This window comes from Coffea arabica, chromosome 1e, assembly GCF_036785885.1.
Source record: "Coffea arabica cultivar ET-39 chromosome 1e, Coffea Arabica ET-39 HiFi, whole genome shotgun sequence".
NCBI lineage: Eukaryota > Viridiplantae > Streptophyta > Magnoliopsida > Gentianales > Rubiaceae > Coffea > Coffea arabica.
In genome coordinates, this window is record NC_092311.1 from 48436918 (window position 1) to 48454213 (window position 17296).

General features: G+C 35.5%; 2 protein-coding genes across 3 annotated transcripts; one reads left to right on the top strand and one right to left on the bottom strand.

The window, feature by feature from the left end:
• Positions 1-1140: 1140 nt before the first annotated feature.
• Positions 1141-5416, bottom strand: LOC113709649 (probable serine/threonine-protein kinase PBL7). Its single transcript, XM_027232465.2, has 5 exons — positions 4975-5416; positions 3835-4070; positions 3493-3682; positions 2918-3309; positions 1141-1726 (listed from the first exon to the last, which is right to left on the bottom strand). Exons 1-5 carry the CDS (start codon positions 5096-5098, stop codon positions 1397-1399), a joined length of 1272 nt encoding a protein of 423 aa, XP_027088266.1. The 5' UTR covers positions 5099-5416; the 3' UTR covers positions 1141-1396.
• A 7247-nt stretch (positions 5417-12663) lies between these two features.
• On the top strand, positions 12664-17063 carry LOC113709681 (enoyl-[acyl-carrier-protein] reductase, mitochondrial-like). Of its 2 annotated transcripts, XR_011818556.1 has the most exons (10): positions 12666-13209; positions 13312-13443; positions 13978-14121; positions 14198-14300; positions 14950-15049; positions 15248-15324; positions 15399-15477; positions 15603-15909; positions 16168-16286; positions 16635-16666. XR_011818556.1 is itself a non-coding variant. In XM_027232522.2 (9 exons), the coding sequence occupies exons 1-9, from the start codon at positions 12912-12914 to the stop codon at positions 16726-16728; spliced, it is 1146 nt and encodes a 381-aa protein (XP_027088323.1). In that variant the 5' UTR covers positions 12664-12911; the 3' UTR covers positions 16729-17063. The 2 variants fall into 2 exon arrangements, 1 of the variants encoding a protein (XP_027088323.1); XM_027232522.2 differs by lacking the exon at positions 15603-15909 and having other exon boundaries at positions 12664-13209; positions 16635-17063.
• The last annotated feature ends 233 nt before the right edge of the window (positions 17064-17296 follow it).

Consider the following 17296-nt stretch of genomic DNA (forward strand, 5'->3'; position numbering starts at 1 on the left):
AAAATAGTAATTTTAATATACATAAAATATTTAATAAAATGCTTTTAGATACTAATTATTATACTTAGAAAGATATATAATAAATATATAGATATTAATAGAAGATTTAATTTCATTTTATCATACTTTTAAATAAATAAATAATATAGTCAAGTATAAAACAAAATTTCTATCGCTTATTTTCAAAACTATAGCATTATTTTTTTCATTATTTTATTTTTTATTTAAAAATAATTTAATTTTCTATCTAATCAAATATTATCAGTTTAAAAGTTAAAAGGATTAATTGTATAATAAAAAAATAAGTTTATTAAAAAAATTAGTTATCAAATAAAAACTAAACAAATGGTAAAGTCTATATATATTTAAATGAAAATCCAATGTATAAATCTTATCAAAAACATATATACATTTTGTTTCAAAAACAAAGATCCATAATAAAAAAAAAAGGTAAATCAGATCAATTGAAAAATCGAACGAATTTTCGATTGAACCAATGGATCAACCAAGTTTGTCCAGATTTTTACCGAATCAATTCTTGTCCAATCACACTAGAGACCCGGTCCGGTCTAATGGCCGATTCAACCGTCGAGCCGATCCGAATTTAATAACTATAGTTTTTTTCACTTGGTTAGTATCGATTTATTTATACGTCATGTATATATCAACATATTTTTTTTAGGAGTATAAGCACAAACTTGCTAGAGAATCTTTCAGATGTATGTGATGTGAATAATATTTTGAGTTTTGACATTACTAAGGACCTTTGTATTTGTTGAGGATAATCACCGAAGGGCATTCTAATTTCTAAGATTATCCATGGGTATATTTTGCTTGCATCAGCAAAGTAAAGCGCCAACCATTTTTTGAGGGAAGTTTCTGCAATTTTCTTAAACCTGAAGGGTACCGCCTTCAATTTTCACAAACCTCAGGGGAGGTTCTTAAAATTATCCGAGGAGGATTTAATGAAATTCCAGGGCCGAAAACTAAACCACAGAATAGGTGATGACGCAAGCGGGCACTCTGCAGACTCAGGCTTCCAGAGGGCTTCCCTTCTTGGGAAAAGTTCAAGTACGAGCATCATTCTTCCAACAACTTATGCTTCGAATGAAAAAACAAAATGAGCATCATTCTTCCCACTAAATAAAACAATTTGTCCTCTTATTTCACTATACTTTTCTCTTTTTTGAATTCGAATTGAAGGTTCTTCTTACACGTGAGCCCGACTAAAGATTTACCCTGGACGCAGAGCCAAATTTGAGGTAAAGATGGCTGATGCTAGAAGGGGGATTTCTGTTTTTACCAGAAGTACAATGCAGAGAAGCACCCGTTATCATGTGGAACAGAAATCAGAAAACACATGAAGAGGTACTTGGGCCAAAAACTAGCACGGATATCAGTCATTAAGCCTGGTTTGCTCATCATCATCATCGCGAGTAGTGGTTCCAGCAAGAGGTTTCTGTTCATCATCTTTTCTTGATTTATATGAAGATGAGCTCTTTCGGGAATTATGGACAGGAAGGCGACTGGGATCATATGTTTGGGATGCAAGGTAATTCAAAGCTATAACAATATCAGCTATCACGGGTCGCATGCTAGCTTGCTCCTGGACGCACATTGCAGCAATTGCAAGAGCTTGATACAAGCCCCTTACGGGATATTGACCTTCCAGCGATGGATCAGCCATCTGAGAGAATTTTCTCCTGTCTCTGAACAAGGGCCGTGCCTGCAATTAGCAAAGAGAATTGCAGGGGTATTATATATGAATGCCCTACAGACAAAATAAGAGAGAGACATATCTGTGTCTCTATGTGCGTGCTCATGTATCAGTGCATGCATGTACAAGTGTGCGTCTGTCCGCGTATATAGCAAGAAAATAATCTACCAGAATGAAGCATGCCCATTTTAGGCTAAGGTGCAGGGCAAAAGTGCATCATTTCAACTATCACTAACCTGTTGCACATAGGCAAAAAGAAGGCAAAGCACATAATTAAACATTCAAACAAAGATATTGATTCAAAAACTTCAAAACTGAAGCAGCCAAAACAGTGTATGGGCTATAGGATCCACCAGCAAGTCACCCATTGATGGAAGAGTTCAGATTTTCAAAAACATTCCTTTTCAGATTCGTGGAAATTCATAACATCATTTATATATTTGTTGTAAGCTTATCTAGCAAGCATTAGAGCCCAGATAAGGTACCAATGGAATAGTTTAGCAGACTAACATGAATCAGGAATACATGAATTTATTTTCACAGCTTCAGTCCGACTCCACTAACTTCAAATCAGGACGTTAGTGCCTCTTTTAACACATCTCATGTAGCTTCTATGTTCAAGAGCGCACATATAAATTATCTGCTAATTCTAAGTCATTTCTGGACAGTGTAATGGGTGTGACTGCATCAAACTGACTTCTAGTCACTTAATCTATGGAGACAAAAGAAAGTGATTACTGGTCACAGATATATCACTCCATCCTAAAGAAAATCAAAAAGGAAAAGAAAGAAGCATAAGCATAAGTTGATGCTAACAACAGGAGTACATGGGGAAAGAGACATTGGATGCTTTATATGTGGTCCCCATTCTCCAATCTACCTCGGTTACTTAAGCAAAAAGTAACTTTGGTGGTCTAAATGGCAAAAGAATCACAATCCAATTGACAGCAGATCAACTATAGATGATAATTCTTGACAGTCCTCCAAAAAGTTGAAATAAAAAATAAAAGGTGATCCAAAGGAACAAAAAGCAAGGATCCCAATTCAGCAGCTCCATTAAAGGTGCTTCACACTTTAATGGAAGAAAATCTAACGGGCACTTTGCTTAGAGTTCCCTCCGCCACTAGGACATAAACAGTCTCATTTCCATTTCAACCAAGGCAAATACTAGCAGGCAAGAGAGAGGTAGAGCTAAGTTACCCATGCAACCAAATTTTGCTCTGCAGCAGGTCTAGAATCGTCAATTGCTTTCCTGCCAGTGATGATCTCCAGAAGAACAACACCAAAGCTATAAATATCAGATTTGAATGTAAGCTGACCGGTCATTGCATAATCCGGAGCACAATATCCGTATGTACCCATCACCCTGGTGGAAACATGACTTTTATCTCCCGAAGGGCCAACTTTGGCCAAACCAAAATCAGATAGCTTTGGATGATAACCCTCCCCAAGAAGAATGTTAGAACACTTTAAATCTCGATAGATGACAGGAGGCTTCATCTTGTCATGCAAATACTCTAAGCCTCGAGCTGCACCAGCTGCTATATTCATTCTTGTGTTCCAATCAAGCTTTTTTTTATTGGATGGACGACCTACAAGAGTAACATAAATAACTTGACACTCATTGAGGATAAAGTGGCACATTAGCAAGATGGGACAGTTTCAAAAAGGGAGCAAATATAAGACATGCAGGCAAAAAGAATCAATCAAGAATATATGTAGCAAAACAACTCTAACCAAAATAACAATAATAAGTTCTCCAACATTGCACTTACCATGTAAATGGTCATCCAGAGAACCCAGGGGCATGTACTCATAGACCAACAGCCTCTGAACTCCCTCAGCACAACAACCAATTAACTTGACAAGATTAGGATGATCAGCCAAACTTAAGAATAATGCTTCAACCGTAAACTCCCTGATCCCTTGACATCCATTAGGATCAAGCTGCTTAATAGCCACAATCTACAGGGACAAGAAAAACTAACTTTAGATCTTTTGCAACATCACACATAGTACTAAGCATCTAGGTAACTAACGAATTTCTGAAGACAGTTTTAAGTAGTGGCGAATTTGTCAAATTGCAACCTTTAAAAGACAACAATAACAAAACTGACCTGACCGGTATCTACCAGACAACCTTTGTAAACTTTGCCAAAGCCTCCCTCCCCCAGAAAATTTTCTGACCTGAAATTTTCTGTAGCAGCTTCCAGTTCAGTATATTGAAAGGCCCTAGAGTTTGATCGATTACCATCTTCATCACAAAAAGACCTCTTACTAGCCACCTCGTCTGGTGCTGCAGATGGATTTATATCTATCTTGTTCTCCTTCTTCCCACCTTTATTTGGGCTCACTTCCCGTTTATTAGCACAAAAACACAAGAAGCACCTAAAAACATAAGTATGATAGAGGCCCACGGGGGAAGAAGGCAAAAAGACATAAAGAGAACATGGGCAAGATGATGCCAAAATATGGATTTCATATGATCCTCAGCTAAGTAGTACCAAGGGATAACCATAATAATTACTAAAACCTAAAAGCAAACAAAGAACCCCAGAAAAGACAAAATCACATAACACTAATAATTAAACAGTAACATCATGAATAACAATAAATATTAGGAAAAAAATCAAGTCGTCCCAAAGACGGTGTACAGCAAACAAGAACCAGCATTCACTATTTCAGACCATCAGGAAAAAAGGGTCAAAGATCCAACCAAACTATGTCACCACAATTGATGATGGACTCGGACACTTTCATCAACAAAGCATCCTGAGCTGAAATTAAATGTAATAATAGTCAACTACATCGAAAGCACACCGACACACATCAAGATTCAAAATTTCCGGCATCCGTCCTAGCACCATGAACCATAACTTACAAAAACCAACGCAGAAAAAGACAACCAGATAATTTCTGACAGACCATCTCCTACAAACTGGAAAACTTTAAGGGAAAATCCTATAAAAGAATTAATTATGCAAATTAGAAAAGGCACCTCAAATCATAGCAAAAGTCCCACTAAAAAGCAGACAAAAGAACCATGCAAATAAAACATCAGGAAGAAGATGGTCAGGCTTCATTCATGAAAAGGAACCAGCAAATTTTGTACCCATTTTCAATTTTCAAGCAAAATCATGAAAAAGAACCAGCAAATTTTGTACCCATTTTCAATTTCCAAGCAAAAGTCATGGAAAAAATAACCTTTTTAAGTTTTTCTTGCAAAAAATCAATCAAACAACATACAAAGCTCAAACCTGTTGTGGGTATTCTTTGATCATCTTTTGTATAGTGATTGGTATTGATATGACTATAATTCTTCCTTTTTTTCTCTGGCTTCTTGATTGATGATGAATCTCCTGAACATGGAAAACATCCCATGCTTTTTCCCTCTCCTATCTTTCTATCTATCTATCTCTCTCTTATATTTATATGTATATGTACTGTGTTGTCTGTGCGAAAATGTATATACTCTTGAAAATTATTTCTCCTTTTTACTCCCTTCTTCCTGCCTAAAAAGATGTATATGAAACAGAAGGCCCAGACACAGAAGAGAGGAATTTACAAAGCTGGTACAAGGTTCTGTAGAGAAAGAAGCATAGAGACACAGACAGCCAACACGGAGTGCTCAGCCTTAAGACACTCCTTTTGCTCTTCTTAGTTCTTACTTTCGTTATTTTGTTTCAGTTTTCTGATTTTTTTTTCTCGAATTTAACGACCTCGAGTTGTTATCGCCTGTGACACACGCTTCGGAGGTATTCCAATAAAACTGCCATGTCATTCTCCCGGATTTAGGTGTGCAACCGACTCTTAGCTTGTCAGAGGCTAGGTGGTTTATAAACAAGTACTTCTAATTTTCGACATAAGTATTTTTAATTTATCAAAAATTAGAATATTTATTTTATAAAAAAATTAGTTACTAAACATCATAAAAGTATTTTTAATACTTAAAAGCTTCATTTTTTGGTAAATGCACCGTAACTTCAAACAGGATTTAAATAAGTTGAATAAGTTCAAACTTATTTAATTATTTTTTGGATTTGAAATTTTATTTAATTTTGACTTGTTTATTTTTTGACTCGAACTCGAACTGGAGTTGAACTCGAATAACTTGAACTTTTAAGATGTAAATTTTGCTTATATGCTAATCGAGCCAATCTTGAATTAAATTTGAGAGATTATCAAATACAAATTGCTGTTTAAAGTTGGTTTGATTAATTAGTAAACTAAATTCGAATGAGTTCTCATCGAGCTGAATTCAATTCGAGTATTAAGTAGTTTAATTCATTTTTCAAATTTACTCTGATTCTGCTAGTTAGGAAAAATTGCTACAAACTCCTCGTGTTTATAACAAATCTTTTAGCTTTTTGCTAACTTAATTCATTTTATTTCCTGAATAGCTTGAAACTTATGTCCAAGTTTGAACTTAATTATATAATTAACAAGTTTTATTCTTTTAGAATTTAGTTTGCCTCAAGCTTGAAAAAATAATGAACACCAAATTTTATTTTACCTAATTTAAAATTTATTAATGACTAATTTCAAATGAACACTTATCAAACATAAATCGATGTGCATATCTAGTCATTTTATTCATGTTTATAGCTCCAAAATTTTACTTGTTTTCCTTGTATAGCATTCCATTTTTGCTTCACGTGAATTTAATCTTCAAGAAAGAAAAAAAAAAGAATCATTGTGCTATTTTCATCAAACTAAATCAGATAATAATGCGTGTCTTTTTTCTATTATTTTTACCTCATGAGCCAATGAAACACAAACTTAACCATTAATCCAAATCATGCATGCATCAAATAATTTAATTTTATTATTTGGAGTCGACGTATTGTATTGTTTAAGGATTCTTGTACCATATTGTTTTAACTTATTAATGTTCCAATGGCGTTTGTTGATTCATATAATTTGCCATTTAAAAGTATAATCATATTTAGCCTCAAATTGATGGGGAAGTGATGGATTTGTATAGCATAATGGAAAGGAATATGAGTGAAAGATATTGGATTTAAGGCCTGCTACTTGTACTATTAAAAAAAATCTCAAATTGATGAGATAGGTATATTTTCAAATACTTCACCAAGTAAATTTCTCAGTTTAATGTATGAGACCAGATTAGTATTTGGAAAGTGAGAGGGGCCTTTTCAGCAATTCCCCGGAAAAGTCCATTCGCACCGCAAGAAAAAGTGGAGCATTCTCATTGGAAGCTCTGCTTAGCTCAAAAAGTTCACATGCAGCAGATCTTACTTTCCGATTATTAATCACAGTTTAACTTTTGTCACCGGCAGGGGAAAAGTCAAAGTGAACTGCTAACAACAGAGGGCCGATTTATGACCATCGATCCAAGGTTCCGTGAAGCGGCCATCAGCGGTGCTGTGATATGAGGTGGAATCAACAGTGCCATACACGTTTTCAGGTGGAGAGAAAATCGACGGATCGCATTTAAATCGCTTTGAATTGATTCCATATTTGACACAGGCTTTAAGGAAATGGTTTGACTTTCAACAGGAAATTCATTAAATTTTTGACATTCGTATTTCGAGAGCTTTAAATAAATGCATTGATTCTTTTTTTTTTTTCCCTTAAATATTACTTCATTGCTAATTAAGGCTTTAAAAAGTGTGTAGAAACAAAAATATACTTTTGGTCAGAGAATTTTCAGAGCATCCGCTGGAATATTCACTTATTGAGAATATTTTGAGTTTAGTTTCAAGAAAATTATGGAGGGGCAATTCTACATCTTTTTTAATCTTCCACCCCTCTTTATACCCTTTCCATCCCAATTGCAGAATTTGAATCCAGAACTTAATACTGAAAAAAGTTCCAAGAAACTGTTTGGTATGAAAGAAATGGAAGGAAAGGAAATGAGAGATCTCTAGTGGAAAAAAAATGAAAGGAGAGTAGAAAAAATATGAATCCATCCATTTTTATTTTGGATTATAGAAGGAAAGGAATGGAAACTATTATACATTAATTACATTTTTATTCATAATTTAAAAATCTAGTTTATAAACACATATAAGTTATTTAGAAAATTTTAAAATTTTCTTTAATCTCAGTGTCCTTTTCCTTCATTTCCGCCCATCTTCGGACGGAAAAGTATTTTGATAAAAAATAATTGAATATTATTATCCCTCCATTTTCTTTCCAATCATTTCCGTTTCTCGCCTCAGAAACCAATTTAAACATCAAAAATCTTATCCCTTCATTTTCTTTTCTTTCATCTCCTTCCATTCCCTCAAAACAATCAGTAGTGTCTAGGAGCCCTCTTCTATCACTAGGGTTAAAAATACAGGATTCACTTTTAAAAAGGTGACTTTAAAAGAATGGTATACTTAGGCAAATAGGGACAAATATGAAAACTCCTAAAAATTAGGAGGCAGACAATCTTTGAGTTTACGTTCCCGTTCCCGTGACCTTCTTGTTCGGAGCACTGGACGACTTGGATGGTCAGATAGAACAAAAGCTTGTCGTGTAAACCATACGTCATTTAAGGCAGTATCTTCTTTTTTCTATCAAGCAAATTCTTAGGCGTTATTAAAAAAAAAAAGAGGAAGTTTTCCAACACTGCCGAGTAGTACCCAAAAAATGCAAAATCAATACTCACAAAGGGCACAATCGATAATTTCTAATATGAGTCGCTTACGTTGCTCAATTTGACATGATAATAATGCTCTGTTCAATGAATCGAATGCTTCTTTTTTGTGTTCCCAAGAAAATTTTGCCATTTTGCACAAAAGATTTTAGGTGATTAGTGTGAATGGCGTATTTTGGACATTTTATCGATCGGATTTTATGTCGGGGACGTGGAAATGTTTGGTGCCTATTCACTTCATTGTGAAGATTTGCCATTACCCAGTAAAGTAATACTCCCTCCGTCCCGTTTTGTTAGTCTTGTTTTCCTTTTTTGTCTGTCTCAAATTGTAATCCACTTTCCCATTAAAAAATGTAGTAATCTTTCAAATTGTCTAAAATATCCTTATTAAATATCTTGCTATTAATACATTGTTATTAAATACTAACCCACTACATTGAATACATTGAGCTTTTCCAATATATAGATAAATGAAAAGTCTATCTTTGTTATTTATTGGCACTATTGGCGGTAATTGAAACAATCAGGGTGCACTATTGGCGGTAACTGATATTTATTGGCACCATTAGCTGTAACTGATATTAATTGGCACTCTTCATGATTAGCATAAAGGTGTTTTAGAAAATTATTAATCTAAATTTATGTTTCCAACCAAATTAATTACACTTTCTTAATCTGTGTGAAAAAAAAATCAAGACTAATAAAACGGGACGGAGGGAGTAATTCATAGTAGCAAGGAAGGTGGGAAAGTAAAGCAAGCACATAATTCAGTGCGTTAGAAGTAAAATAGAAGGGACGTCTTCTTCATGTCTTAAATCTGATTGAAATCTTTTATGAATGAGATTTTGGGTTAAGAAAGGCACCCCAGGTCCTAAAGGCCCTAAACTATTTAATTTGCCAATAGGTTTATGCCCCCTTCCCATCAGATTGGCTTTTATTTTGTTTTTTTAATCTAACTTGTCAAAAATTAAGTTGGACACCAACCAAGCATTTAAAATTCCTCTATAGGCTTCGGGTAAAAAAAATTCTAATTCGCCGCCTATGGTTTACAAAACTCAAAAAAGTGTGTTGCTCCACAGCTTAATAAGTTTATTTTATTTTAATTTTACCTTACGTAATCGGATTGGGTCCGCGATTCCCCTCTGAAATAGGAGGATATTTACAGACACAATTAAAAAAAACTCACGAATGTAAATACTCTAAAAAAATTCGGGATGCGTGTCATCATCGCACGAATTTCAGCAACCACTTGTTCTGCTTCTACATATTGATCATCTTGAACAAATAGAAAACTTTTTAGTGGAATATTCACATTATATAGAATATTATCACAATACCTCTCTGGTGATCTAGAGATGAAAAACCTTTCCCTTCAAACCTTTGACGGGTTTTAATAGTAGCTTATTTGGAATAATTTTTTTTTAAAAAATGTAATAACATTTTTTTGATATAACGTATGTAAAATAAATAAAAAGTAATTAAAAAATACATTAATAATGAAAGTAAATAAATATTACTCCTAGTAAATAATGTACCATCCGAACACCAGTCGATGCATCACTACACCTTTCCGTCCAACCCTTTTATAGATAGATGTTTTCTTCGTTTGTACAGCCTGACTGGTATTCACAACACAAATAAGCAGCCCACAGCATTTTGCGCGAGGGGGCAAATCATATCCTTCTCACCACATGCCCCGGTGAGAAGACAAAAAATGGTTCAAACTTTCCGTTTTTACTTTCGGCCCGGTCTATTCACCAAACAGTTGTTTTGTCCGAATGATCAAACTAAAACCCCCTCATGATTGGAATTGTTAACCATAGAAACTTGCCAAATGTACTTCGCTGTTGAATTTAAGCAACTGCCCCAAAAAATGCGCCACATCTCGGATTTCCAATTATTCTGTCTGCCCCTTAGAAGTTAGCTCCAATCTTTTGGCACCCAAAGAAAGAGATAAAATAAAAAAATGTATTGATGTAGTTCCTTTCGAGCGGAGACACCCGTAAGAACAAGACCATACCACCGGTCATCGTTGATTAAAGACTGACCCAACCGTTTCCGATCTGATCTTCTCGACCGTATATGGTCGTCGTCTGCATCAAACTGATTAATCGCAGGGATCGAGACAAGTGATAGATTTTTTTTTTTTTTTTTTTTGTCAAAATAGACAAGTGATAGATTAATGAACTACTAATTTGGTGCCAAATAAGAGTGCACGTGGTATTATTAAGCATCGCAAGTTGAAGATCCATATCCAAAGCTTAGTCAGTCGCAGAGAATAAGTTGCTCATGAAAATGACCGGTATATTTTCAGAAGATTTGCTCTTTGTTTCTGTGTGGTATTTTATTTATTGCCAGTTCTGGACAACAATTTAGACTAGTATATATGATTTCAACGAAAACGAGAGCGACTGGTGTTTGGTGACGACGTCGTAAGTAAGTGCCTTTTTTTAAAAAAGTAAAATAAAAATTTATTAATTTGGTACACATTCTGCCGCGATTTTTATTCTGCGTGACATGATATCATGTGTTTTCTTGTTCCTTGCATTTTGATTTTTGCTCTTTAGTCTTAAAGTCTAAACTACTCGACCCAAGGAGTGATTAGAATTGACTATTTCTTTCTTTCTTTTCTTTGTTTTTGTTTTTTGTTTTTCCATCTCACTCGATATTATTATTAATACACCACCGCGGGAGGCTGCTCTTTGTTTGGTGCATTGATGAAATTAAATGAATTTGAAACTGTTAGCTGCAAAAATTATTTGCTGTGCAACACCAACAATAAAAGTTGCTGCAGGCGGGGTTTAGCATCCACGGCCTGAGTATTGATTGGTCCTATCCAGCATCGTACCCACACCCTAAATACGTGTGTGCCCAGTCGACAAATAATGACAACGTTACCTTTATGGATTAATTTTTTCTACACTGACAATGTATACACAGTCAATGTTGGATGAATGACAATTATACAAAATTTGAATTTGAGATTCAACATCTGCACACATGTCATGAATCAAACGGTGATAGTGTATACTGACAGTGTGTATAAGATTTACTCTACCTTTATTAACGCACCAAAAGGAATCGATTAAGTATAGGATTAAATCGACAAATTGCACATTAATAGTATATAGAAAAAGTTACTCTTAAATATATTTGTTGTTATAAAAAAAACTATGCTTGACCATGAATAAATTATAAGAATTTTTTTCCCTTTTCTAAACCAAGCGATTTTTTTTTAATGATTCATCCATTATTAAAAAAAAAAAATTGAGATTCATCCATCACGCATTTAATTTGTTGGATCCCCCAATTGATCTTTGTTACTTTCAGCCATCCACTTACCTTATATGCAACACCTCAGGAAATTTAAAATAGTCAGCAATTCATGATGGACCAACAGCTAATAATTCATGGGGCAACACCTATAGGTGGACCAAAAGCTAAAATGGACCAATTTATTTACTAATTGGGTTGCCCAGCTTTCTCTTGCAACCAGCGACCCATTACACAGAGGTACGTGACAACCAAATAATTGGCCCAAAGTCATGCAACGTTACGTGCTTGCGTAAGCACGTGTGTGAGGTGACAACGCATGTTAGGTTCACCTGTTCACTTGGTATGTACAGGCCATTTGTTTAATTGCGCTGGCAATGGTAGGCGATCCAAAAAGAATTTCATCTGGTATTCGAATTTCACTTGGCCATTTATTTGTGCTGTGTATTCAAATTTCACTATTGATGTGATAATTGCGTTAGTAGGTAATTTAAAGAGATTGAGGCATGTACGATTTGCATTTGGTACAATTATTAGGGCTATTGTATTTCTTTCATGATTTGATATATATTTACAAACACGCTTACATCCATCTATTATATTGGTACGAATGACAAGATTTATACTTGCCTCAACCTATTTGTAGGTACTGTCATAAGTGACCTATAATTTTTAAGATTTGATCTGCCTCGTCTTAGCATGATAATTAGAGTTAAAACTACCCAAACTTTTCTTAATCTAACATATACACACGGAATAAGAAAAACCAAAAAGGAACAAAATGTCTGTGGTGTGAAATTTTGGTTGATTAGAAACACGGACATGCTTAGTAAGTCGTTACGTTTAATTTGCAATCACATTTCTTTTAAATTTTACTTTACATTGAGGTATTTTCATTTGATTATTTCAAACTCATTTTAATTTTGTTTTTTGAAAAATTAATTTGACTAAATTCAATTTGACACTGCGTCTAGATTTTACACTTTTTGAAATAAACAAAAGAATATAAAATTTAGAGTATATCCAAAAGAAGATAACTCTTGCAAATTCTTCATTTTTGTGTTTTGGGTGGGGGTGGCTCAATTAGTAGTAGTAGTAGTATTTTCCAGTTAATAGAATGAGACACCGCTGAAAATTATGGCGGAAAATTTAACCGCATCGGTGGTCTTAACCGACTAATGGTGGCGTACCCAGCAGCGGATGTGTGTTAGCAGCTGAGTCACGGCGAGCGAGTAGTTTTTGACCTTTTTTGGTCAGATTGAAGCTTTGTTAATTCCACAAGCAAATTCATCGCGAAACTAACAGTAATATTAAATGGCGACAGTGAGGCTACTAATGCTCCAGAAAGCTCTACTCCATCGAACGACGTCGTGGTCTTCTTCTCAGCTGCTCCTCCGATCTCCCAGTATTCCCATTCTCACCTCCCTTCGAGCTTTCTCCTCAGCAGCTGCCCTGTCTCCGCCTTCCACGGCGGTTGTGTACGATCAGCATGGACCACCCGACACCGTCACCAGAATCACGGAGCTTCCGCCGGTTGAAATTAAAGAGAATGACGTCTGCGTTAAAATGCTTGCCGCTCCTATCAATCCTTCCGATATTAATCGAATTGAAGGTCTCCTTCTACTCCGTCTTCCATTCCGGATAAATTTATCAACTGCATACATAATTTAGTACAAGTTCATTGACATTTTCTTTTTAAAATTGATAAGTATAGGAGTATATCCGGTGCGGCCACCAGTGCCCGCGGTTGGGGGTTACGAGGGTGTAGGAGAGGTGCATTCTGTCGGGCCAGGAGTAAAAGGTTTCTCTGCCGGCGATTTGGTCATTTCATCTCCACCTTCTTCAGGTACACCTCTGCTATTCCTCTTTATTTTATCAAGTTGGATATGATATTTTTCTTCTTCTTGTTTTTCATACGTACATACATACATTTATATAATTTTTTTGCTCTTGCTTATTTTTGTTCTAAAAACCTGCGGTAGTGGTGGAAGGGAAGTTTTGGCAAATTTAAGCAGACATCAATTTTGGTTAAATGTACTTAATGATATCTGAGTTATAACGACTACTATTGTTTGAATCAATTTTTTCCCCTCCAAGTTTGTTGCAAGATGGTTTAAGCATGTTTCATAGCAAAAAGATGACAGCAATCTTTTCAGCACTCCTCCTAGTATGAATTTGATGTGTTTCTTAAGAAACATAAACAGGATTGCTGAAAAAATTTGGATTCGAGGGTCACCATCTCATTGAAGATATCTTAATATACTTTCAGAATTTCCATTTAATTTTCCAATTAATCATTGATATCACAATTTTTTCCTTTTTCTTGTGAAGAATTTTATTTTCTAACTTCTTTGCTGCAAAAAACTTGTCTTTTACTCAGGGACTTGGCAGACTTATGTTGTAAAAGAGCAAAGTCTTTGGCACAGAATTGATAATGGAACCCCTATTGAATATGCTGCGACAGTTACTGTTAATCCTTTGACTGCCCTTAGAATGGTTGAGGATTTTGTTGATTTAAATTCAGGTACTGTTTTTCTCTCATAGTATATATATTAAGTTATCTACTGCTTATTATCTCTCACTAGTGTGCACATATATAGGGGATTCAATCGTTCAAAATGGAGCAACCAGCATTGTAGGGCAGTGTGTCATCCAGCTCGCTCGTGAACGAGGCATCCATACTGTTAATATTATAAGGGACAGGTGCTCTTTTGATTTTTAGTTACTATTCCCCTCTAACCTTGATTATGCTAATTTGTCAAATAATTCCTTATTGAAGCTACTGGAGAAGAATGTATAAACTTTTTGACTTTCAGCTCCTTTCAAGTATTATCTGCTACTCGGCATACTTTTATAGAAACTCTTCTATTTAAAAAAGAAACCCACGTCGTTCCTAGATCTGTGAAGGCGATTCGCATCATCAGGATGTCATTGTGTCAATTTATTTTCATGGTTTAAGTCTTGTAATGACATTTTGGGTGATAAAAACCTGGTGAGTAAAAAAATTCAACACTGAAAAGGAAAATTGTCTTCCCATTCGGATTATATACCAAATCGCTCCACAAAGATGAAGACGTAGAAAAGCTAAGCAACTGCCTGAGATTCATGTAGGACAGAATGAAGTTAATGCATTTCAGCTTGAAGGACTGAGCTAGGATCTTAAACACCATTGCAAGTGAAAAGAATTTTATCAGCAAATTGTTGCCTTTCATCATATTAATTCCTCTATTATTACACCGAGCCTGTAGAGATCCCACTTAAGTCGATGATGTGCTTGCTTTTTGGACGTGTAAAATTTGTGGCTTGTACTCTGACAAAATTCATTGTATTTTGTCACATTCACTTGATACAGGGCCAGATCAGACGAAGTAAAAGAAAAGCTCAAGAAACTTGGGGCTGATGAAGTGTATACGGAGAGTCAACTAGAAGTGAAGAATCTTAAAAGCCTCCTGGTAGCATATGTCAACCCATTCAGTGGATATTTTCTGAATGAGGCATTTTGTTTTTTGGGTCTCAAACATTTCTTTCTGGCTTTTATGTAATTTGATTTCAACACATATGGGATCACCTTCTTTGATTATTTCCTGATATTTGCACCTACTCATTCTTTTGTGAATCACTATAATCTTATACATCTCATGCTGCTGTAGATCAATCTTCCTGAACCTGCATTAGGATTCAACTGTGTTGGTGGAAACGCTGCTTCTTTGGTTCTCAAGTTCTTGAGGTGAGAAGTCTAATTTCTTATACTTTCATCTAGTTTCCCAATTAATACAGTGATGTTTGGTTTCCTTTTTTCAGACAGGGTGGAACTATGGTTACATATGGAGGAATGTCAAAGAAACCAATAACTGTATCAACTACATCTTTCATATTTAGGGTAGGCTTTGAAAAGTTTGTCTTTTACTTAATATGCCTTGGATGCAGCTAGTGATTCAGGAGCACAATGCTTCCTATCCTTGTATATGGCTCCCTGTATGGTATTGATCAAGGTTTGCCTTGTAGAAGAGAGGCTTATCAGAAACCAGTTTGGCTAAACATTCAATGGCCGTGGCTGATATTAAGGCAGTGTTCATCTGTCCATATTCTGAGAAGAGCAAGAGAATGTTACCTTTGGAACTCTGAGACAATATAATATCTCGAAAACAAAGCTCTCTGAAGTACCACGTCATTCTGTTAGATGATTTATTAATTTCAGATGTGGCTGGTGACTATCAGTTCAAAATTTGATCCTATCATCTTTTTGCCTCAATGCTTCAAGTTTTGTGTGTGACTTACAAGAACCACTAGCAGGTCTTTTGAATGGTTTAAGGTGATCACCTATTAAAGAAATATGTAGTTGATGAAGTGTCCCTATAGGTTATATAGCAAGCTTGATTACTTGATGCATTTTCCTGGAGCTGGGGAGGTTTACATCCCTATAAAACTTGGTCATGAGGACTGATATCAGCTAGGAACTTTGTTGTTTCATGACCTGCAATTTTTTCTTGCTATGAAGCTTGCATTTTCGTGACCATGAAATGTAGTTCCTTACCTATTTCTGTTCGTTTCTTTGGTGCTGTGCTTTTAGGACCTTTCTTTGAGAGGATTCTGGTTGCAGAAGTGGATGACTTCAGAGAAAGCAAAGGAATGCAGAAGCATGATTGATTATCTTTTGGGCCTAACTCGAGAGGGGAAATTAATATATGAGTATGCTCTCTCTCTCTCTCTCTCTGTTCATGTTCGTGGTGCACTTGAATGATAACACACGTGGTTTACCTAATCTCAGTAGGTCCATAAAGCACATGTTAAATACATTGACCTTTGTTAGTTTTAACATTTCATGAGCTGGTCATGCTCTAATAATTTGCAGAATGATTATATTTGCATGATTGTACCTTAAAAGGCCTTACCAAAGAGCATTGAGTTTAGGATTTTGGATTGTAGTGCTTGTCGGCCTCTGTTTGTGTCCTGCCTGTCCAATAGACTTTATTCTTGAAATTTGGTGCTATTATTATCCACATTATGCTGATGCTGGCGGTGTATATGCTTTTGCAGTATGGAGCTGGTTCCTTTTAACAACTTCCAAACTGCCTTAGAGAAGGCACTTGGAAAGCTAGGAAGTCAACCCAAACAAGTTATCAAATTCTGATATTAACTATTGAGGGGAGCCTGAAATTTTTGTACAGTAATACTGAGGGAAATGTGGTCTGGGATGCTGAGTTCTGCCAATGATAGAAAAGGGGTGCAGTTGTAGCTTTCACATCTGCTGTACATGTACAGAATCTGCTGAGGCCTTGTCACGGTAATTGAATCATCTGGAGTACTATTGATTCAAGGTAAAATGGAAAAGAACGGTTGTTAATTCAACCGCTTTACAACCGAGGTGTAATGTTCATTTCCGTTCATGTGGACTCCAATACATAATAATTGCGCCTCTTTTACAAGGTTTTACAAGTAGTTAACAAAGAATTACAAATTGTTCAAGAGGTGTTATACCATTCTGGAATGTGCCCATTTCCCATTAATTAATTGGCAGTGCAGGCTGCAGCTATCAACAAGGGAGCAAGCTAGACTTGCCCTTGTTTCTGAACCTTCTCTTCCTCTCATGTTCGACTGTAAAAGAGTTGCAAATCTCAATATGAGGAATGAAGCGACGCTTGGTCAATCAATTCTATAATAATCGACTGTATGATTAACTGAATTTGCGCTTCTGATTT